Source organism: Dreissena polymorpha, chromosome 7 (genome assembly GCF_020536995.1).
Source record: "Dreissena polymorpha isolate Duluth1 chromosome 7, UMN_Dpol_1.0, whole genome shotgun sequence".
Taxonomy (NCBI): domain Eukaryota; kingdom Metazoa; phylum Mollusca; class Bivalvia; order Myida; family Dreissenidae; genus Dreissena; species Dreissena polymorpha.
This window is the reverse complement of record NC_068361.1, coordinates 29,856,339-29,879,699: the sequence shown is the minus strand read 5'-3', so window position 1 is coordinate 29,879,699 and position 23,361 is coordinate 29,856,339. Positions and strand designations below refer to the sequence as shown.

General features: G+C 34.7%; 1 protein-coding gene across 1 annotated transcript; it reads left to right on the top strand.

The window, feature by feature from the left end:
• The first annotated feature begins 1,105 nt into the window (after window positions 1-1,105).
• Window positions 1,106-15,663, top strand: LOC127837429 (E3 ISG15--protein ligase HERC5-like). The gene is made up of 9 exons (XM_052364500.1): window positions 1,106-1,388; window positions 6,355-6,433; window positions 9,957-10,801; window positions 11,570-11,655; window positions 12,091-12,183; window positions 13,178-13,449; window positions 13,986-14,200; window positions 14,914-15,100; window positions 15,529-15,663. The coding sequence occupies exons 3-9, from the start codon at window positions 10,694-10,696 to the stop codon at window positions 15,651-15,653; spliced, it is 1,086 nt and encodes a 361-aa protein (XP_052220460.1). The 5' UTR covers window positions 1,106-1,388; window positions 6,355-6,433; window positions 9,957-10,693; the 3' UTR covers window positions 15,654-15,663.
• Window positions 15,664-23,361: the final 7,698 nt, after the last annotated feature.

The following is a 23,361-nucleotide window of genomic DNA, read 5'->3' as shown; positions in this document are numbered from 1 at the left end:
TTGTGACGATTGAAAAGTTGGCATAACTTCATAAAATATGTGGACTCATTTTTTTGCAGTTTCTTGTTTTTAAATTAAAAAGTAAAATTTTCATGCATTCATGCATCATTTAGCAGTTTAATATAGCTGTCACATAGATCCAGATGGGTAAGGGAGAATACGGTCAAAACCACTCACGGACAAAAACCCTCCCTTTATTTTCATAGGGGGCGGACAAAAACCCTCCCATGAAAAAACTGGGTAGGACAAAAACCCTCCCATGAAAAAACGGGGCGGACAAAAGCCCTCCCGCGAAGTCAATTAAACACAGACAAATGTTATTGTTTCAAACAGTGTGCATTCATTAATCCTAAAAGATTTACCGGTACCCATTGTGTTGTGTGTATTTAGCTGTGTAAATTTTTTTCTTGGAAGGGTTTTTGTCCGGCCCCTATACAACTGATGGGATGGTTTTTGTCCAGAAGGTTTTTTGTCCGGCATTCGGGTAAGGGGCATGACCTTTTGGAATTGAACACATATGTCATTTTATATGTATACCATGAGATAAAAGTAGTGTACTAGAACTTGGCACCAAATAAGGAGTCTGACAGTCAAAAGCGGTTATATAAGATACCAACAGGGGTCATTATCCTCATACACAGCGAGCGGAATCAAAATGCCGAGTTTTTAAACAAAAGTCTAGATAATTATAAAGATGGTGCAGATGAAATTGTGAAAAGAGATTCTGATTAAATATTGTATTGTAGAGGGCAAATCAAATATTGCAGAAGGGGTCCGAGCAATATGTCACAAGCTAGGTTTTGTATTTTAACGGGAGACTCATTCGGCCTCCTCTTTTTCGTATAGGGGGGAGGGGGGTCTTATTATTTAGGGGAAGGCGATATGTGGCTATCATTCCACATTTCTGAATGGAATTCATCCATGTATCAAAATGTTCATCTCGCTGATCTCAAGGTCAAGTTTGATTCTGGGTTATATGTGGTCAAAAACTAGGTCACTAAGTCAAATGATAGAAAAGGCTTGCAAACACTCACATTTCAATGCCAAAACACTCATTGCTGTGACTTTGCATTTAACAAATGCAGTCTTGTTGAATAAAGCACCCAATCATTACATTTTCGGTTTAATATTGTCTGAAAAATATTAAATTTGACTAACAGACCGTGACCAATTTTATTTTGTAAATAGTTTAGTTGCATGTACATATGATAACTCAGTTTTCTAGCAGTAAGTTTTTGCAGTCTGTGGATCAATAGCTTTCAAGCAATACATAACCTTTTTAATTACAGGATATGATGAGTTGATCGAAAAGAGGTGCCTTGAAATGCTTGCTGTGTCACCAACAGAACAAATGGATTACCATTACAGTTTGACAATTTTATTATGGGGTAAGTGTGATGGTGTTAGTTAGCTCTTTATAAATGCTGCTGGCAAGCTGAAATCATTTGAATAGGCCTCATCAAAGTTTCAGCATAGTAACATAATTTTTGTTTTATTACATCATCGTAGTTAGTCTAGGCAAATTTGCTAAACCTAACTTTTATTGCTATTATAATTGTTGGTTGCTGGTATGCAGCCTGACAGCATCGGGTCCTGCTGTTGATTACCTAGACGTTCCTTCATGTCAGCAATTGGTGGATTTAAGATTAAAAATTAGTGTTACTTTAGCTGATGAAATGTGGGCAAGGTTGTTCCCTGATCATCATGAAAATTTGTCAGAATGTTTATCTCAATGAAATGTAGGTCGAGTTTGAAAGTGGGTCATATTCTGTTAAAAAACTAGGTCACCATGTCAAATCATAGAAAAGGCCTGTTAACATTCTGGAGGTTGACGTTAGTCCACCATCTACATTTCTCAGTGTCTTAATATAACCATATTTTATGGCAGTTCTTATTATAAGAAAGGACGAGGCTGTCCAGTAACCTGGGATTGTTGGCTGCATTGCACCCCCTCTCTTCCCCTTTGACACCCCACCCTTCCCCTTCAAACTCGAAGAGCCATGTTGGACTGGAGTGCAAGGTGCAGGGCCATATACCTTGCAAAACTCTTATTTAGCCCTATTCAGGGTAATACCAATTCCTTGGTATTATTGAAGATTTTATTAATTTTGCTATTTTTCCATCATAGCAAATTTTGTACCTTGTAATACATTAAATCTTGTTAAAATTGCTATTTTCTATAGCAAATTTCCTTATTTTTGTGTGAAACTGCTATTTTATATAGTAAATTGCATTAACATTTTTTATTATTGCTATTTCTACATCATAGCAAACTTTGTGCCTTGTATTACAATAATCCTTGTTAAAATTGTTATTTTTGATATAGCAAATTCCTTTTTTTATGTTAAATTGCTAATTTAAATAGCAAATTGCCTCGGTTCTGTGTTTAATTGCTATTTTACATAGCAGATAAGGTACTTCAGTACTATTTCCTCTATTGTTATCCCCAATATATTAATAATATTGGTTGGATAAGAGCTTTTTGTGGGTTTTATCCTGCATTTAGGTAATATCTGGTCTTTTTACCAATTTTATATCAGGCTTTTTATAATTTCCTTCAATTGTATTCAAACTATTTTTCACCGTGCATTCCCTCTGGTTCTGGGGAAACAACCGTTGTAGACCCCATCCCCACAATTACCTCCCTTAGTTCAACATTGGGGCATCGCCCCTGCTGGATATTCCCCTATTCACTCCAGCCTACACTTCCAAATCTCTTCTTCTTTCAACCCTCCAGGGTGGCATTTTTTATTTTATATATATAAATGCATATAGTACTGTTCATATTGTAAATAATGTACTTTTTGTACAAATTTAGTTGAGTTGTCTCCTTTTTAACTGTAAAGCACATTGTTTTACTCATGATTTTTATGTGGCCCTATAAAGGGGACCGGTTGGTGACACGACAGACTCTAGGGGTTGCACTTTCTTCCTGATCTTCAAGAAAATTGGTCAAAATGTTCGTCTCAATGAAATCTATGTAGCATTTGAAAGAATGTGATAGGGTATCAAAAACTAGGTGTCTAGGTCAAATTATACAAAAAGTCTGTTGACCGTCAAGAAGGTCAACTTGGAACAATGAATTTCAGGTGAGCGATAAAGGGTCCTTTTTTTAGCTCACCTGTCAAGCAGTGACAAGATGAGCTTTAATGTATCCAGACAATCGTTCCCACAGACAATCGCTCCTATGCTAATTTTGACACGGCGGACGTTCGCTCCTATGCTGTTTTGTAAACCTGGACAGTTGCTCCTACATTATTTTTACAAACCCGGCAATCGTTCATACAATATAATATTTTATTATTTTGACTACCCGGACAGTCACTCAAACATTATTTTGACAACCTGGACAGTCGCTCCCACAGTATTTTAACGCCACGGCAATTGGTTCATACAATTAGATCCGAGTGTTGGGCATCAAATTTGTCTTGGACACTAGGATGCGTGGTGAATAATCATTATTGACTCGTACACATCCAGCTGTGTGTATGAATAAACATCAGTGTTTCTTTTCATTGTTATGTGTTTTGTTTTTCATATTTTATTGTGGATAAATGTATATAAATGTAAATATGTGCATATCTCCTTTCTGTACATCAGTGTGCATATTATCGCATACAAGTGTAGGGTTTAACACCGTATAAAAAGATATATTTCTGTGACTGATCGAAAAAAGGTGGTTCTTGAAAAAAGTTGTGGGGTATACATTTTATATCATATTCATGTCGATAAGTCAATGAGTATGGTCAATGAAAGTGCAATTTCATATAAAATGCTCTATAACTTCAGTCCGGGGTCACTGTTTCTCTTACAAAGACTTATATAGGAAAAAAGTAAAAAATATGCTTTTCAGTGAAAAATTTCCATAATTTCACTTTAGGTATAGTATTATATTCAACTGTTGCAAAATCATAATGATAACAATAGTAATGAATAATGATTAAACAACCCATATTCACCAACAATTATAATATAATTATATATGAGGAGCACAATGCTCAAGAATAAATAAATGAATAGTGCTGAAGTGCTTATATATAATGGTTAACATTAACTTTATGAGCTCAAGTTTATCGGTTAATAATTCATATATATAATTGAGAAAGAAATTGTTTTTTTATTTATTAAGCATTTTGTGCCGAAATTACTGTTTGTTTTCAGTAACCTTGGATGCTTAAATTAAAATAGAAAGGAAGCAAAATCTTTTTGGAATATATTGGTATAAATGGGAACCATTCATGTTTTGGTGTGTGATGATATGCATGGAATAAGGGGTAAAGTGTCAGAATTTGAAGGCACTAATTTTCAATATAATAAGGACAATATTAACAAATGTTCAAAAATGATTTTTCCATGTGTTGCTTTAATGCATATCATATATATTGTTAATGCTTATATGCTTTTGAAGATTGTTTAATGTCACTTTGACCTGACCATGTATAAGCACCTTTGAAATGTGCTAGATTCTAAGCAAAAAGGGTTTTCAAAAATGAATGTTTTGATAACATGAGTTTGTGTTTTGTGTCAACACTTTCCTGTGTACTGCAACTTTCACACATGCAAAGGCCCTTCTTGGGTGTTGACAGATTCAATTGGGTCTTGTATATTGTCAAAGGAACCCATTTAGTGGTGAATATATTATGAAAAGTCATTCTATTGGTCCAATTTACCCACAAACTTTATTTCAATGGTTCTAATTGGCTGAAGTACTAATTAAATTATTATGTGAAAATGAGTTGTTTTATTTAATAGTCATGGTTTTATGATTTCTTAAAATATTAAATACGTTCATTTGGAGATAAGTGACCTTTTTGCCATTCCATAAATCGTAAACTAAATGCCTTTTTCACTGTCCGTATATTTACACAACGGTTGGCAAAAAAGTATCATTTATATCTGATAATAAAGCTAATTAACATAAACATCTGTTGCAATTAATTTTATTATTGTTTTTGGATTGTCAGACACTTCAACCCCTTGACACTTCGACCCCTTTGGTTCTTTTTTTTAAAGATAACAATTCAACCCCTTTTAGACACATAGACCCCTATTTTTGAGACACTTTGACCCCTGTTGTGTTTTTTTAGACACTTTGACACCTGGTTATTTTTTTTATATATTTAACATAATTATTCTTATTGGAATTGATTTGTGTGATGAATAAAGGGTGAAATATGTCAGTTATTAACATTATGATCATTAATTGAGAAAATTACCAAAACAAAAACAATTTCTTAAAAGAATCTATAAGTAGACAGTAAACATGAAATCTGGTAAATCTGGTATCAAAGAAATAAAGATGTCTAAAAAGGCGTTTGTTTGTCTCTCGCTGCTTATCTTATTAGGGTTCCACTAAGTAGCACAAAGTAATTAATATAACTATACATTGCAAATGTTAGTGTTGATAAATATCTAATTTCTCATGTACTTCTAAGTTCATGTATTGCTGAATTTTAAAAAGAATAATCACAGCCCAAAAGTACAAAATTAATTGCTAATGTAGTGTTTGGATTCAGGGGTCCAAGTGTCTTGATTAAAATAAACAGGAGTCTATGTGTCTTCAACAAAAATATTGAAAATAGGGGTAGACGTGTCAAGGGGTCGAAGGGTCTTCTAAAATGGGTAGGGGTCAAAGTGTCAAGGGGTCAAAGTTTCTTGCTACATTGTTTATCAACTAAACTGACACCAAAAATAAAATGAAATCAAGATTACAATTTATTAATTTCATATTTTTATTTCAAGCTTGTACAATTTTAGATAATCAGAAGCGTTACAATCAATGAACATGTTGGGAGTGTACCTGTTGGTTAATGCTTTATAGGTTTTTGAATAGACATTTCATATGAATGAACCTTCATGATAATTCTGAGTATTTATTTGAAAATGAAAGTTTTAAGATTTTAGTGCACATTCATAATCAATTGTATGTCTAGATACTAATTTTAAAAGAAAATCCTCAGAAGAACTTTAATATAACATCTTTTTGTAATCTTCAATTTCATGTTTTCAAAATATGTAATCTCACTTTAAAAAATATAGATCTACAATCATGATTTGGCAGTTTTAGAGATAACTAACATTGAACATAATTATTATTATTATTTTTACCAAATTATGAGAATATCGACTGCTAACACATAGATATTGTGCATATTTATTGACCTGGCGTGGTGGTATTAACCTCTGGCTTATGCAAATAATAATTATCACGAAATACAACAAAAACTCACCAAATATATGGGCATAAGAAGTCGTATTGATGTCATATGTTTTTTAATAATTATTGTGTTTGAAAAAAGGGATTTTTCAAATTTGGAAAAAATAATATTTTACATTATACCGGGTATTTTACAGATCATGTCAGAGACTACACAGACTGTTACAGACAACGCCACAGAGCAAGTCCGGGGTGTCCTAACAGATACAGCAGCCGGTAAGTAATCCAAATAATTTGAATTCTTTAGACTTGAGTACGAAAACTAACCTGGCTTTATATTCCGCCGCAGCATCTGCGATGCGGTGGCATTTAGTGTTTGTCTTGTGTGTCCGTCTATTTGTTTGTCCGTCCCACATTTTAAAAAATCTTTTCAAAAACCACTACGCGAATGTAAACCAAACTTGACAGGAATTTTCCTTGTGTGGCCCTCTACCAAAATTGTCCAAATAAATCCAATCTGATGACCAAGATGGCAACCAGAGCTAAAAATAAAAAAATATTGTAAATACTTCTGTGACCATTGTTTCAATCTTCAGGATATTTGGTCACAATGTTTATTTTGATGATCTAAAGGTCAAGTTAGAATCTTGGTCATGTTGGGTTAAAAACATGGTTGCTAGATCAAATAATAGAAAAACACTCTGGTTGCCATATTTTGGCTTAAATCAACATGATCTTTGGCCAACATGTTTATATGGGTGATCTGAAGGTCAACTTTGAATTTGGGTCATTAGGTCAAATAATTGGAAAACCTTGTAAAGACCCTTGTGGCCACAGTTTTGCTTCAACCCCCATGATCTCTATGATATTGGGTAATAAAAAATGATTTTAAGTGAAGTTCAAACATTAGGTCAATAACTAGGTCAATATGTCAAATAATAGACAAATGTTGTGAACATTATAGTGGCTGTATTTTTGCTTCAATCTTCATGATCTTTGGTCGAATTGTTTATCCCTCTCTGAAATAATGCCAAAACAAATGCAGTCTTGTTGAAACTGAAACAAGGTTGGCTATCAAGTGCATTGTATGTTGTCTGTGCATGTGTCAGCATTTTGATGTAAGCTTTCTGCAAGGCACAATTTTTGTAAAACTAGGTATATAAGTTAAATTGTACAAATACTTTGTAAACACTAAATAGGTAAATATTTTTAGCATATCTAGTTGGAGAATACGAAGGGCTACTGTACTTGTGTGCCGTTGGCGTTACACTCAGGTGTAGCGCAACTTTTTCAAGTATTCCTTATATCTTCAATACTGCTTAATATATTGTGTTGAAAATGTTTGTCAACGTTTTTCCTGATAATATGAAAGTTAGTCAGAATGTTTATCTCAGTGAAATGTAGGTCAAATTTGAAAGTGAGTCATGTTCTGTCAAAAAACTTGGTCACCAGGTCATTTTCTCAAATCCTAGAAAAAAGTCTGTTGATGTAGGAGCCTAAATTTTCTGAGCATGTCTTCATACTTGGAAGTTTGTTTGGCAGATTTTTAATATCTAAGACATAATTATATTAGTTTTTTTTTCAATATTGCTGATTTATCAAAGACACTGTTCGGAAAATTGTGACTTTCCAGGTTTTTTAGCTCATCTATTTAAAAAAAAAATGAGCTATTGTCATCACCTTGGCGTCGGCGTCTGGTTAAGTTTTGCGTTTAGGTCCACTTTTCTCACAAAGTATCAATGCTATTGCATTCAAACTTGGTACACTTACTTACTATCATGAGGGGACAGGGCAGGCAAAGTTAGATAACTCTGGCGTGCATCTTGACAGAATTATGTGCCCTTTTTATACTTAGAAAATTGAAAATTTTGGTTAAGTTTTGTGTTTAGGTCCATTTTTTTCCTTAAGTATCAAAGCTACTGCTTTCATACTTGCAACACTTACTAACTATCATAAGGGGACTGTGCAAGCAAAGTTATGTAACTCTGACTGCCATTTTGACAGAATTATGCGCCCTTTTTATACTTAGAAAATTGAAAATTTGGTTTAGTTTTGTGTTTAGGTCCACTTTATTCCTACAGTATCAAAGCTATTGCTTTCATACTTGCAACACTTATTAACTATCATAAGGGGACTGTGCAGGCAAAGTTATGTAACTCTGACTGGCATTTGGACGGAATTATGGGCCCTTTATACTTAGAAAATTGAAAATTTGGTTAAGTTTTGTGTTTTGGTCCACTTTACCCCTAAAGTATCATAGATATTGCTTTCATACTTGGAACACTCGCAAACTATCATAAGGGGACAGTAAAAAGACCAGTTGCATAACTCTGGTTGTCATTTTTACGGAATTATGGCCCTTTTTTGACTTAGTAACTTTGAATATATGGTTAAATTTTGTGTTTCGATCCACTTAACTTCTAAAGTATCAAGGCTATTGCTTTCAAACTTAAATACTTTCATGCTATCATAAGGTTACTGTACCTGGCAAGTTGAATTTTACCTTGACCTTTCAATGACCTTGACTCTCAAGGTCAAATTATTAAATTTTGCTAAAATTGGCATAACTTCTTTATTTATGATTAGATTTGATTGATACTTTGACAAAACAAATCCAGGCACTTTCCCCAAAATTAGATAAAAAACCATACTTTCAGTAAAATTGATTAAAATAGGGTATGTAAATTGTATTTAAAGTCGACTATTAAATAAGAAATAAATATAGTGGAGCTATCCTACTCACCCCGGCGTCGGCGTTAGCGTGCAAATGTTAAAGTTTGCGTACTACCCCAAAATGTGTATGTCCATTGACATTTTGCTTTAATATTTTGCATACTTGTTAACCAACATGACCCCAACCTATAAACAAGATTGACAACTGTTTAAAGCATTTTGACAGAATTATTGCCCCTTTTTACTTAGAATATGCATATTATTGATAAATCTATGTTAAAGTTTGCGTACTTACCCAAATATTTGTCTTTTGACATATTGCTTTTATATTTTTTATATTTTGCATACTTGTTTACCAACATGACCCCAACCTATAAACTAGAGCAGACAACATTTTGCTTACATTGCCATAACTTCTTAATTTATGATCAGATTTTATTAATACTTTGACAAAACAACACTTACCTGAATACCACAATTGATCCCACCCAAACAATACCCCACGCCCCAACCCAGAGTCCCTGCCCCCCCCCCCTCCTCCCTCCTCCCCCATCCCATTTTTTTTATTATTTTTTATTTTTGATAGATCATCTATTAAATGACCACACCCCACATTATACCCCCGTTTCAACCCCCCCCCCCTACCCCCGAAAAAATAAATTCATCCTTTTTTTTATTTTTGAAAGATCGTCTTATAAATGACCACACCCCACATTATATTCCCTTCATAACCCCCCTACACCCCATTTTTTTTCTTTTTTTTTGAAAGATCGTCTTATAAATTATTGAATATGAACGATTTCCCCATGATGGCTTACGTTATACTGTCAAGTACTCGAATAGTCAAGGGCGCTGTCCTCTGACAGCTCTTGCTCACTGTTGAATTTAGCTGAAAAGAATCGACCGGTGAAAATAGTTAGTTAAAATGTGCTTACTGACCGATTATCTGCAACTCATCTTGCTACCAGTTGTTTGTAAAATATATATATAATATTTGATATTTTACATGCCTGGTGAGTCCTCTAAGCCGAAATGATCCTTAAAACAAAATAGTGTCTTTGTGTTTGTTCATATATTAGTTTAATTAAGGAATTGTTCCTATAATTTCTTGTAATTTATATTTCAGCCGATCTGTTCAGAAGACACCTGAGTACCGCCTTGAGTAAGGGGTCTGACTTCAGCCGTCATACCTTGGTTCAGCATGGACAAGAGCTGATATCTGCGCTTCCCACCCTAGCGAGACCTCGAAGATATGTGACACCTGCGCGACCAAGGAGGGCCCCGATCCGCCGACAACCCACAGGTGACAGACGATGATCCACCATTGTAAGGTTCAAGGCCTGTGCGCTCGACCACCCGCTCTACACATCAACAGCAACAGTGAATCACACAGAGTTGTTAACCAAAGGTCTGGGTAGGCGACCAGACACCACCTTCTCCCTTCCGTCTACTGGGACACAGTCTGACCTGAGAAACAAGATCATTGAGTTGTATCCTAATCTCCACACTATACCTTTTGAGCTGATGGTGGGTCAGGCAAGATGCAAGTTGGAGTTGATTCCAAGGGAAAAGTCTCTTCAAGAGCTGAAAGCAGATACCAAATCGTGTGGCTTTGTGAGACTCTGGGTCCTACCAGACTACCATATTGGTCCCCAGATAACTGCTCCTACATCATCCGCCTCAATGCCAACCGTGACGCTTACACAAGCCATCCTGTCAACACCAGCAGTCAGGACTACGCCAGCCATCCCGTCAACGCCAGCCATCATGACTACGCTAGACATCCCATCAATGCCAGCTGTCACGACTATGCCAGACATTCCGTCAACACCAGCCGACACGACTTCGCAAGCAATCCCGTAAATGCCAGCAATCATGTCAACGCCAGCCATCCTGTCAACGCCAGCCCTCACGACTACACCAGCTGTTGAGATTGACTATGATTTACAGATTGACGTTCAAGAAATTCAGGTTGGTTTAAGTACAAACTGATCCATATAATGTATGCCAAGCTAAAATCTGGCGTTATAATAATCAATATTACACAAGAGGTCACATTTACTTCCTGATTTTAATGAAAATTGGTCGTTTATCAATAAATTCTAGGCTGATTTTGTAAATGGGTCATATCTGATTAAAAAATAAATAAATTAGGTCACTAGGTCCAATCATATAAGTCACTAGGTCAGATCATAAAAGTATGTTTGCATTTTGCTCATATCTTTCTTTGGTCCTGTTGGATAGTTGTTTTAGGTAAGCGATTCAATGCCTTCATTATCTGTGAATGCTGCTTTGATAATCTCTTGCATTTAGTGCAAAATAGGCAATATTGTGTATAACAACAACAAAAATATGGCTTACACAACATCAATATGTTCCTTCTTTGCACAATCATATGAATATCAGGGGGCCATAAATCAGCATAGTACCAAGCACTGTTTAAGTAAAACGTATCGTTGATGGCACTGCACATGTGTTAACAAAAATTGATATCTCCATACAAAATCTGTAAATTTACAAATAAGTTGCACAAAAATAATATGGGGTATAACATTAGAAATAGGATACACCACTTCAGACCTAATGGCCTTTAAGTGACCTCCCAGTCAGCCACAAACATATAGAAGACCTGAGTGTTTTGGATTGGTCCCCTATAAGTATGGGCAGACTGGTCCATCACTATAAGGCCATAACACCCTAAGTATAGACTTTTTCTTAACAAACATATTTCTTTTACAGAATGCACAGAGTGATTCCCTATATGAGCCAGCTGGGACACCCACGGTTCTCTTTCGACGTCAACAGACTGTCTTTGACATAGCAAGGTAAGTGATCAGTACTAAAGTGTTTTAAAAAATGGCTCATTTGCTTATAAAGATCCTTTTTCTTAAGCTACAATTTCTCTTAAAGAATGTATGTTCTATAGACGTTTATGAAAAAGTAAAATATTTATATTTTTCTATTTTGAAGTGAACATTTTTCTTATATTTGAGCAAAGAAAGAAGCAAAAGTCATGTGGTATTGCCACACTGTAACATAAATAATTAATATCTTGATGAGCTTGGCCGAGCAGTTACCAGCCTCCTGACAGTGCACTTAACAGTTTCTGTTAGTTACACATTGGTCATTAGGTAATAATGTTTAATAACCAACAGTGGTCAGATGGCATGTGATCTTACTCTTTGCTTTTATGTCAAGAATCAGCATCACAACTTCCATGTAATACTTTAAGTATTAAAAAATTGACCTTTCCCTTACAGAGACATGGACCAGCCTGATGACCAGACAGCCAACCAGTCATCAGCCGTTCTGAATGAGTTCATCCCTGCTGTTCAAACAGCACAAGCCATTCTGTAAGAGCATATGATTTTTGATGTGCATGATATATTATGCATTATATCTTAAATAATCTTCATGTTTGAAATGAAGTGTTTTGATTAAAGACATTGTTTTAAAATTGATGATTTTTCTATGGGGCGTCTTCTGCTTTCTTTTCATATCCTTGTTATAGAATAAACACTATTTCAAAAGAAAGCAGATTAATTATATTCATGTATGAGCTACTACGCAAATGGCCAAAATTTAAACTAGAGATGGCAAAATTATTCCATTATTCTAATATTCGATTGAATGGTCAGTATTCTAATAACAGAACTGATATGAGCATATTCGCAATTAGGTCAAACGTTATTGCCCTAATATGTAATGACCTGCGAGCGGCTTACTAATTGGCACCCTAAAAAATTTGGGATTAACGTGTTTGCTGTGAAGTTCTTCGTGTCAAACTGATAACACGGCCCGTATCAGCATTGATTGCACAATGCAATATACACACACTAAGAAAGGCCCCAAACTGTTGTTTGTCAATTGGGTGCAAATTAACGGCTTTAATTGACTGGTGAATAATAATTAAGTTTTTGTGATCACAGTATGAACAGCCATTAAAATGTGTGAGGGTTTCAATTGACCAGCGAATAATAATTTAGTCTCTATGATAACAGTTTGAACAGACATTAAAATATGTCAATTACCACTACTTGTTATGTGTGATAAGTTAGTTTTACATATCCCCTGTCTACTACACATCTGTGGAACCATGTCACGGTTAATCCTTCTATTTTTGCCCATTTACAGTATCGATCATAGCCGATAGCGAAACAATTATTTGATAGCAGCGTTAATAAACAGATAGGGGCAGTTTCATAAATGGTCAATCGATAAAATATCTGATTTGTTGTATTTTGAAATTTACCAGATCCTTGTAAAAATAGAAATTGCTTTTTTGATCAAAATGTAACGTTATTTGAGATTTTGAATATGATTTAAGTAAAAAGTATCTTTCTGCAGACCTAGCCGTATAACAGATACTGCCAGAGAGCGGCTCCAACAACTAGCCAGTACGTGCATCACCGGTCCCATTACAGACCCTATGCTCCTGGAGGTGAGACGAAACCATGTCATGAAAGACGCCCTAGGCACCATACGGTACTCACAAGATGACCTCAGCAGCAAACTCCAGATCAAGTTCATCGGTGAGGCGGGTGTTGATCTCGGTGGTCTCCGTCGCGAATTCTTTTCCCTCCTTGTATACCAGTTCAGCCATTCAGCGCTGACATCAGGTAAAGCTTATCATCTAGATTAGGAATCTTTTAATGTCTGCCAAATGAACAAGTAAGTTTTAGTGTAGTATTCTTTGTATATATCCTATAGACCAGTTTTGTTGTTGGCATGTAAATAATGCATAAAATATCAAGCTGTCATTGAAAGTCAAAAGTTAAAAATGTATAAAAGTGTAATGCAACAAATACTGAACTCAAATTTAGTTAACAAATTAAAGTATGTGCCACATTATTAATGAAATTATATTGCTTGGCCTGTTGATTTAGTTGTTTTTTTCTGGTCATATGGGATTAAATAATGTACACATTATTGTTAATGTAGAATACCTTGAAAACCGGTGCTTATGGGCGTGAGTGGCGATGCATTCTCCATAACCACATATGAACAGACCCTATCAAACTGGGTCTGTTATTAATTTTATTTCTTGGTTTCATTTTGTGCTACCAAAAGGGACATTTTCAGAAATTATAGACAACTATGATGAGTAAATGCCCTTATTTGTATTCAAATTTATTATACGTTTTTGGTGTTTAAGGTTCTCCTGGGCGCCTCACATTCAGGAAGAACTATGTGGAGCGTGAGAAAAACACCTTTTTCTACCTTGGCCAGCTGTTGGCTCTGTCCATTCTCCAAGATGGTCCAGGTCTGCCTGTGTTTGCTGACTTTGTGGTCAAGAAGATCCTCGACATCAGAACCAATGGTGTGAATCCAAATGACCTCAATCCAGAGATGGTAGCAACACTTGAAAAGGTAAATATTATAATATGTGTTAAAGACCTATGATTCTTGCATATCTGACTGAAAATTCCACTGCCTTCATTCATGCTGGGAAAACCTGTCTGGCACAGATGGATGGAGGATGACTCGTAAGCAATTAAAACATTACAATTACATCAGAACATTGTTCTCGACATTAATGTCATGGTGTTTTGTCATTTTCTCTTAATGATGTCATAATACCACGCTTCTAAGAATATGTGTCCATAATAAAAACTATTTAAAATATTCCATTTCAGCTGTAAATCATTTCATTTTATTACTTGTTAAATATTTATGCAAGAAAAAATATCATTAGTTGTAGACTCAGAGAAGAATTTCCAGGCCTCGAGTATCTGTTTTGGCGGGAACTCAGCAAGCAGTTGTACCGACAAAAACAAATACTTTCGGACTGGAAATTCAGATCCTGAACTACAACCAGTGACAAAAATATATAAAATGTAATGAAAAACCCTAAGCAATGTTACACAGTTTACTAACCTCACACACCCTAGCCAAATAGCAAACATTATTTGCATGAGTAATAACAATATAGCTGAACATAATTTGATAAATAGAGGATAATAGTTTGAAGAAGTCAATTCTTGATGAAAATTTATTTGTTTGTGCTGAAATGAGTTAAATGAAGTCCATCTGAGTCAAGATTGTTGTAAAATAGATCATATAATAAAGACGTATAATTTCAGATGACACATGCCTCATCAGACAGAGAGTTACAAAAGCTGTATTTCAGCATTTACGACCAGCGAGAGGCAGCAGGCTTCATCCTCCCGTGTAACTCATTAAAAAAAGACCACATCCCCTTCCTGCAGTCCGCCCTTGTGAGCAACATGGTCCTGGATTGCAGCGATGAACTGGACCAGTTCATTGAAGGTAATGGATATAATTATTATATTGAGTAACAAAGCTCCTCCAAATGTAATGTTTTTGTAAGCTGGCTAGTCAATAGATGATTGATTTTAATTCAAATTAAACACACATTTGTACAAGTGAATTTCAATAAAACATAAAAAATAGTGAAATTGGTGCTGGTAAAAACCTAAAAGCTTTCATGTATTAATCAAACGTTTTTAATCAAACATTTTGATTAAACTGCCTTTAGTGCCAATATATAAGATGTGTGGTTGATTTATTTATTAAATTGCATAAAATCCGTTACTGGGTTTTTTAAAGTACATGCTTTTTATGAATCAACTGCATATGTCTAGACACTATGTGTTATTAAACATGTAACTGTGTGATTGACAGCTCTATAAAATGACTGTTAGTAGCATTAAATCAATTTGATATTATCATTCCAGGTCTACGAACTCACAATGTGCTGACATTGGTGAGGGAGGAGAAGCTGTGCTGTCTCTTCAGCGGTGGGAAACCTCCAGTCACCGCTGCTGATGTAAGAGGTCTGCTTAACTTCAAGTACCGTTAGGATATCAACCAGGAGGCTGACCGGGAAACTGGCCAGAAGTTTGTAAGATTTATTCAGGCGACGAAGTGTGATGGGGCCACCGTAAACGGGATTACCCTGAAGCCACATGATGTCCTCATGTGGATGACGGGATCATCAGAAATCCCGGCTGTGGGTTTCCACAAGCTCATTGACATAGAGTTTGGGTTAGAGGAAAGGGTTAACACATGTGCACTATGTGTAACTCTCAAGCATCTGACGCCGATGGCTGAGGACCCTGTGTTGTATTTCACTGAGCGTTTAATTAACTCATCAACATTTGGTGCTATGTGACATGTCTATATGTTATGGAGACTGTCAACTGTGTTGTTTTTTTAGCTATCCTAAAAAGGAGAGTTCGAAACTGGGTCATGCTGGGTCAAAAACTTGGTCACAAGGTCAAAAAAAAGAAAACCTTGTTAACACTGTAGAAGTCTCATTTGTTGCCCAATCATTGTGTAACTTTGTCAAATTGTTTGTCTAATAATATGTTGTTTGAATTCCAAAATGGTCCCAGTCCCTTGAAAAATATGGCGGCCAGGGGGCGGGGCAGTTTTCCTAATATGGCTATGGAGAAACCTTGTGAACACTCTGGAAGTCACATTTTTTGCCTAATCATCATGAAACTTGGTCAAAAATTGGTTTCATTGATATCTTGAACGAGATCGAAAATGGTCTAGATCAGTAAAAAAAACTTGAAGACTAATGCCTAATCATAATGAAATTTTGTCTAAACATAGATGTAAAAAAAAGTTGTTTCAAATACACGCAAGAATTACGTTGATATCTGCAACATCAAGGTCACACTGTGAGTTCAAAGGTCAATAATGGCCATAAATGATCTTGTCCGGGCAATATAACTATGACATTCCTTGCGAGATTTTAAAATTACTCGGTACATTTGTTCACAATCGTTGGACCGTGTGTCATGCTCAAGAATAGCGTCGATATCTCCAAAGTCACGGTCACACTTGCAGTTCAAAAGTCACAAATGGCCATATATGAGTGTGTGCATGCCATAACTATGTCATTCATTGTGAGATTTTAAAATGACTCTGTACATAAATATTGTTCACAGTAAATGGACGGCGTGTCATGCCAAAGAAATCAAGAGTTCAAAGTTCAAAATGGCCATAAATGAAAATTGATTAATAATTCTTTAAAATCGCCATAAATAAGCTTTTCTTGTTTTGTGAAGACAGCATGAAAAATATTCTGTGTCAATGCCGCATGTGGGGTTATACGTCACGTCTGTGACAAAGCTCTCTAGTTATAAATATTTTTTTGAAAACCTGGTTTTGTGACAATTTTGTCCATTGTTTTTTTATTTTTTTTTATTTTTTACTGGAGCATTTGGGATCCAATATTACATTTATCAATATAAACCATTTAATGTCAAACTTCAATACATGCCAAAATCTGTAAACAGACCCCAATTCTATTCATTTTGTTAGACAGAAATACAAATATATTTGTGTGTATAATTTTATTTGTTATGCAAATAATTTATATAAACGGGAGGAAATAATGTCTACCCTTATTTTTTATTATTTTGTAATAATTATTTAGTTATGTTAACTGGAGCTTAAAAATCTTCTGTTAAAGCTTAAGACTTCTCAGCCATCATTTATCAATATGTTTAAAAGTTACTATTTTCCACAAATGTTTAGTATTTGAAAGTGATGTAATAAATTGTATTAAACTTTTTTAATGGAATATGGTCATACATACATGCATTGCCAAAAAAATGTGCAAGTTATTTTAAGAATTAATTTTTTTTAGATCATATGCCTTAACAAATTGTTTGGTTACTTATTTCAACACTAGGATTTTCGGGTCACCGGCTACAATAGTAGCTGCGACAAAAGTAAAAAATATGGATCACTTCTTCATCATCTGTGTGTATGTTTCTGTCCATCAAACTGACCGAAGCATACATTGAGTATAAAGATATCAACTTCATGCAAACATATATCGTATTGTTTAAAAGAACTATAGTATTAAGTGTGAAATGTTTAACGGACAGACAACATGTTTAAGAAGAGTTTCTTTTTACAATTATATATTTGATTATGTTTTCATTTTAATAGGTTTACCTCTTTCTGTGTTGAACATTTCAGATTAATCGGCCGACTCGCTTGGAAATTAGGAAACTTAAAAGTTGCCTAAACTTGCAAAAAATGCCATTTAAGTGTGACATTTATTTTTTGGTAAATAAGAAGTGCTTGTAAAAAATATTATAGTATCATATGAAATTATGTTTGTATTTATACTGTAGCAAGACTATCTGTCTTTCTCAGAAAGTCATTTTCAAGAGAAAAAACAAGCATTTGCTAATTTTAGGTGTTTTGGGTGAGCTTTTGTGATCGCCTTTTGTCCCTCGCGCGTCGTCTGTCGTCAACATTTTGCCTTGTGAAAACTCTAGAGGCCACATTTATAGTCTGATCATCGTGAAATTTGGTCAGAACATTTTTCTCATTAATACCTCGACTGAGTTCGAAACTGGGTCATGCTGGGTCAAAAAGTAGATCACTAGGTCAAACAAATGAAAAACCTTGTTATATCTGTAGAAGTCACTTTGATGCCCAATCTTCATGTAACTTTGTCAAAATGTTTGTCAAAATGATATGTTGGTTGAGTTTAAAAATTGTTCCGGTCCATTGAAAAACATGCCCGCCAGGGGGCGGGGCAGTATTCCTTATATGGCTATAGAGAAACCTTGTGAACACTCTAGAAGTCACAATTTTTCCCAATCATGAAACTTCGTTAAATCATTGGTTTCATTGATATTTCGGATGAGTTCGAAAATGGTCCAGATCGGTGAAAAAACATGGCCGCTAGGGGGCGGGGCAGTTTTCCTTATATGTCTATAGTAAAACCTTGTTAACACTCAAGAGGCCACACTTTATTGTCCAATCTTCATGAAATTTGGTCAGAAGATTGGTCTCAATGATATCTTGGATGAGTTCGAAAATGGTAACGTTTGCTTGAGTGTTTTAAATCATGACCTAGACTGTATAAACCAATGGGCAAAGAAATGGCTCGTCGAGTTTAATCCCTTGAAAACGGAAGTTATGTTTTTCAGTCTCTTGAAAAGTCAAAACCGTCCAAATTTAACTTTCGACCAAACCCATTTATCCTTTGTAAAAGACCATAAACATCTCGGTATTACGCTAAGTGAAGACGGTTCGTGGTACAAACATATTGACAATATTACAAAATCAGCTTCCCAAATACTTGGATCCATGAGAATGCTAAAATACAAACTTATGCGGGAAACACTCAATCAAATATGCGTCTCATATCTTAGACCTTTGTTAGAGTATGCGTCCATTGTATGGGACAGCTGCGTAAAATACGAAAAAGAACTGTTAGACAAAATTCAATTGGATGCAGCTCGTAATGTAACAGGACTAACAAGATCAACTAAAAGTACTCAACTTTTAAAAGAAATTGGTTGGGTTTCTCTCGATGACAGACGGAAAATTCAAAAACTTGTTTTCGTTTATAAACACAATAAAGGTGCCTTACCACAATATTTAAACGATATTTTCCCAGCCACAACAGATAACATTCCTTACCTGTTACGTAATCGTGGCGACTATGCAACAATCGGTCGTAGACTTGCGATTTACTCAAATTCAACTATTCCTTCGTCTCTTAAGTTATGGAACGAACATGACATAGATACAAGGTTTTACCAACGCTTTCTAGTTTTAAAAGTGCAGTAAAGCGGAAGTACAATCCTCCTATAGTTCCTTCGTATTTTCTTGTTGGCGAACTTTAGAAACAAATTCTACATGCACGGCTAAGAAACCACTGTAGCGACTTAAATTCCGATTTACACTTAAACCACCTACGTGACCATCCAAAATGCGCTTGTAATGGTCCCGTCGAAGACGTGGATCATTTCTTCTTCAAATGTCCTCTTTTCTCCGAGCAACGTATCGTGCTTTTTACCAACACTCGTCCATACCACACTCTTAATGCAAACAAACTATTATACGGTATCCCAGAACTAACTGATAACCAAAATAATGTGTTATTTTTGGAAGTTCAACGATATATCAAGACTTCAAACAGGATAATTTAAATATTTGACTGTAAACACATTTTCAATGTTGTTCGCTTGTTCATCTTATTCAACAGAGTTCAAGAAGTTTCGCTGCAGATTATGTGCTATATTGTAGCTCGTAGAGTCGGGTTGTGTGGAGCAATTTATTGTTATTTTGTATTCTTTGTTGTGGAGCAATTAATTAATTAATTAATTAATTAATTAATTTTGTATTTGTTTTTTTTTCACTTCTTTTGTGTGTATATATATATATATATATATATGCTTAGTTCAGTTAATTGTTATATTATAACATTCTCTTTAAACTTAGTCAACATTTTTTCTCTAAACCATTTTGAGTGTAAAACAGTGAATGACACTTACTTATGTTAATACATTTTCCCAAATGTTTTTGTCGTCAGCTAAAGTCTATTTATTTACTTACTGAATTGCTAATATAACACTCACTTTATGCACTTTAAATGTCCCTATTTACCGAATCGGAAATACTGGGAAGGGTCATCATCTAATGTTGTTAAAACTTGTGACCCAACCCTTTTGTTTTTATCTATACATTCGATAACATCAATTTGTATTATATCTACTCTATGCACTATGCATCATGTGTATATTTGTATGAATGCATGTACGAAAGAAAATGCAATAAAATATCATTAAAGTAAAGATATATTTTCTCAACAAAGGGAGACTAGGTGGGCTGTATTTGTGACACAATTGGCATTTTGAAAGAATTTGGTTAACAAATAAACATTTCAGCGCCATGTAATGTTGAATATCTGCCTTGCATGTCAACGGTGCTTTTATTGGGCTCCAACCTTACTTCCACACGGCTCACCGTTCAGAGTATAGATATGCTTCTAATTAAGAAGTCCTAATACAATGTTAACACTTTTTAAATTAAGTAGCTTGAATGTTTATGCAAACTATTAAACGTTCTCAATGTACGATGTAAAAGTATTCTTAAAGAGGAGGCCTCATTGATTGAAGAAAACAATTTATAAGAAGCATTAAAGAGGCTTTGTTTAACACCTTATCTTACGTCACAAGTAAACAATAATAGGCCTGATCACGTTTTCTCAAATGAACCAAATATCCCAATGATAAGTCTAATAGTATACATTAATCAAACGGACAATATAATTATATATTTTAAAATGCTGAACTCATTTAATGTTTCATCACAAAACAGCCAAACATTACACCTTCTAATTGAAACGTTCCAAAATCTTTAAAATATGTGGAAATAATTATAACAAGTATCTTAAGCCAAAAATTGTATTCATGTTTTGAGACCTGAGTAGTTTGTGGTCGGATTGAATGGCTATCTGTGAATAAGGATACTCGAAATAGAAGTTCAGCCAAGATCAGAAGATTAAATTTTGTTATCGGAGAGGCATGTTAATATCTTGGTAATTAATACTGATTATTTCTTATAATTAACAGTAACACGTAATTGCAGAAGCAATATTAATTGCGTAATATATTATATGGCCTAAAGCAAAATAATATAAACAAGTGAAGCCTTTTTTCAGTGAGGCCAGGCTTTGAAGACATGTTTAAGATTTCTTTTTACAATCATATTTTTATTCAGTTTTAATTTCAAAAAATAATTTTAAAATACAGACAGCTTTAAATCTATGTAATCTATTTATTTCACTAGACATTAGGCACCATCTAAAGATGGTAGCCTAACCTTTGTCATAATATTTCCTGTATTCTAGAGATTTGTGTCCTAAAATGCACCAAATTTGTCCCAACAGTCACGGTTTGACAGTGTGTCTCTTCTAATGCTCACTGTTTGACAATGATAGCAAATTTTTTTGAAAAGCTATCTAAACTTATTCTTAAGACCCTAACAGAGGTATACATATTTCAGTCAAACTTATATGCTAACAAGTATCAACTGTACATTGCCTGGAATATGTGTTCCAACAGTCACGGTTTTTGTCTCAACAGTCACGACTGTTTAAAGTGCCTCTATTTCTGCTTTAACATCACCCTTAATATAAGCATGCATGTCATTCTCTTCATTGAACAGCCATTAAGAGAATAAGACTGGCCTTTGACCTTTCAGGCTTATCAATTCATCATACTAAATACATAAACTTTTTGTCCCAACAGTCACGGCTGATTTACTATATGCAGATCACAGCATTTAACGGACCCCAAATGAAATACTCTGTGGTCCACCTGATTCCCAAGCCTCTGTTATTATAATTTTGTTACATTGCAGTGTAAAATATGCATAAATACACACAAAATAATGGCCTTAACGCAATGGAACATGTCTCAACAGTCACATTTATATATATAATTATTTCTTAAAAATATAATTATTGCGTCATTAAGTTGCAAAGAAATAAACCAAAATCATAGTTCTTTTATTATTATATAGATTGATGTTCACTTTGGAGTAGAAATCAAGCATTTGAGTTTTGTTTTATTTGAGGACAAGGGCAACCATGAAACCTTAAAAACACACGGTTATCATAATTTATTAGGTGATTATGTTAATTTACCAAGAGGAAAAAAGGCGTCCATAGCTCGCTTATAGCTCGCTCATCCGAGTACTGTTTTGACATAGAATATTGCTGGATAAGTCTATGCGGTGTATTTTATCCACTTATTGTCAGTCTTGACCAAATGCTCATTTATTGAATAAACTTGGCAAAGGATGACTTAATGCAGTATACCAAAACATAGCGCTCTTGGTCGCGCATTTGAAGAGAATTACTTTTAAATATGTAAGTGCCCCCCCCCCCATCTTGATGTGGATAGCTAGAAGAATTTGAAACACATTTAATAGAGAACAACTAAATGATGTTAAATAACAAACATGAAAAATCTGGCCCTAGTGTTTTCAAAAAAGAACATTTTAATGGTTGCTTTGCTGAAACCCCGATCTTTAATATGCAAAACTGGGGCATAGTCAATTCTTAATCCTTATGAATAAATAAGACACAAGCAGTAAACGGGAACGATTTGAACAACTTTGAAAGAGGTTAATCCAATGATAATTATGTTAAAGTGTTATGAAAAGCGAATTAGAAGATGTTGTTTAACGACAATTGTTGACGAAAGGCGGCACACGACGACCGACGCCTTTAAGTGTTATGCTACAATAGCTCACAAGGAGTACTTTTAGTGAGTTTCGATTGCAGCCTCATAATCTTATAGGGACCTTTTCACGTTTTGGTAAATAGAAAACAAAATTCAGATTCGCGAATTTTCGATGTAGTTATGTTATTTGCGAGAAAACAGTAGTACTGAATATTTACCACAAACTTAACTATCAATAATATGCATATTTAAACGTTTTCAAACCTGAAAATTATAAAGCGTTACAAACGAGAAACGATTGAATAATACGGATAATTCTGTTGTTATCGCTATGTTTTGTGACACAACGAGGATTGCTTAAATACAGCATAAAATGCACCTCGCACTGTATCAGCACGGCTTGCCGAGTGGTTTACGTACTAGACTTTTACTTCAAGAAGCAGTGGTTTTAGCCCAGTTGAGGATTACTTTTTTTTATAGAATTTTGTTCTTGTTTTCTACTGGAGCAATTTAGTTCCAATGTTCACATTGATTAATTTAATGCGTTTAATGACA

Coding starts and splice junctions, on each gene's coding strand:
- LOC127837429 (XM_052364500.1), top strand. CDS start 10,694: ATGCCAGCAATCATGTCAACGCCAGCCATCCTGTCAACGCCAGCCCTC. Junction 13,450..13,985: donor CCATTCAGCGCTGACATCAG/GTAAAGCTTATC, acceptor TTGGTGTTTAAG/GTTCTCCTGGGCGCCTCACA. Junction 14,201..14,913: donor TGGTAGCAACACTTGAAAAG/GTAAATATTATA, acceptor GTATAATTTCAG/ATGACACATGCCTCATCAGA.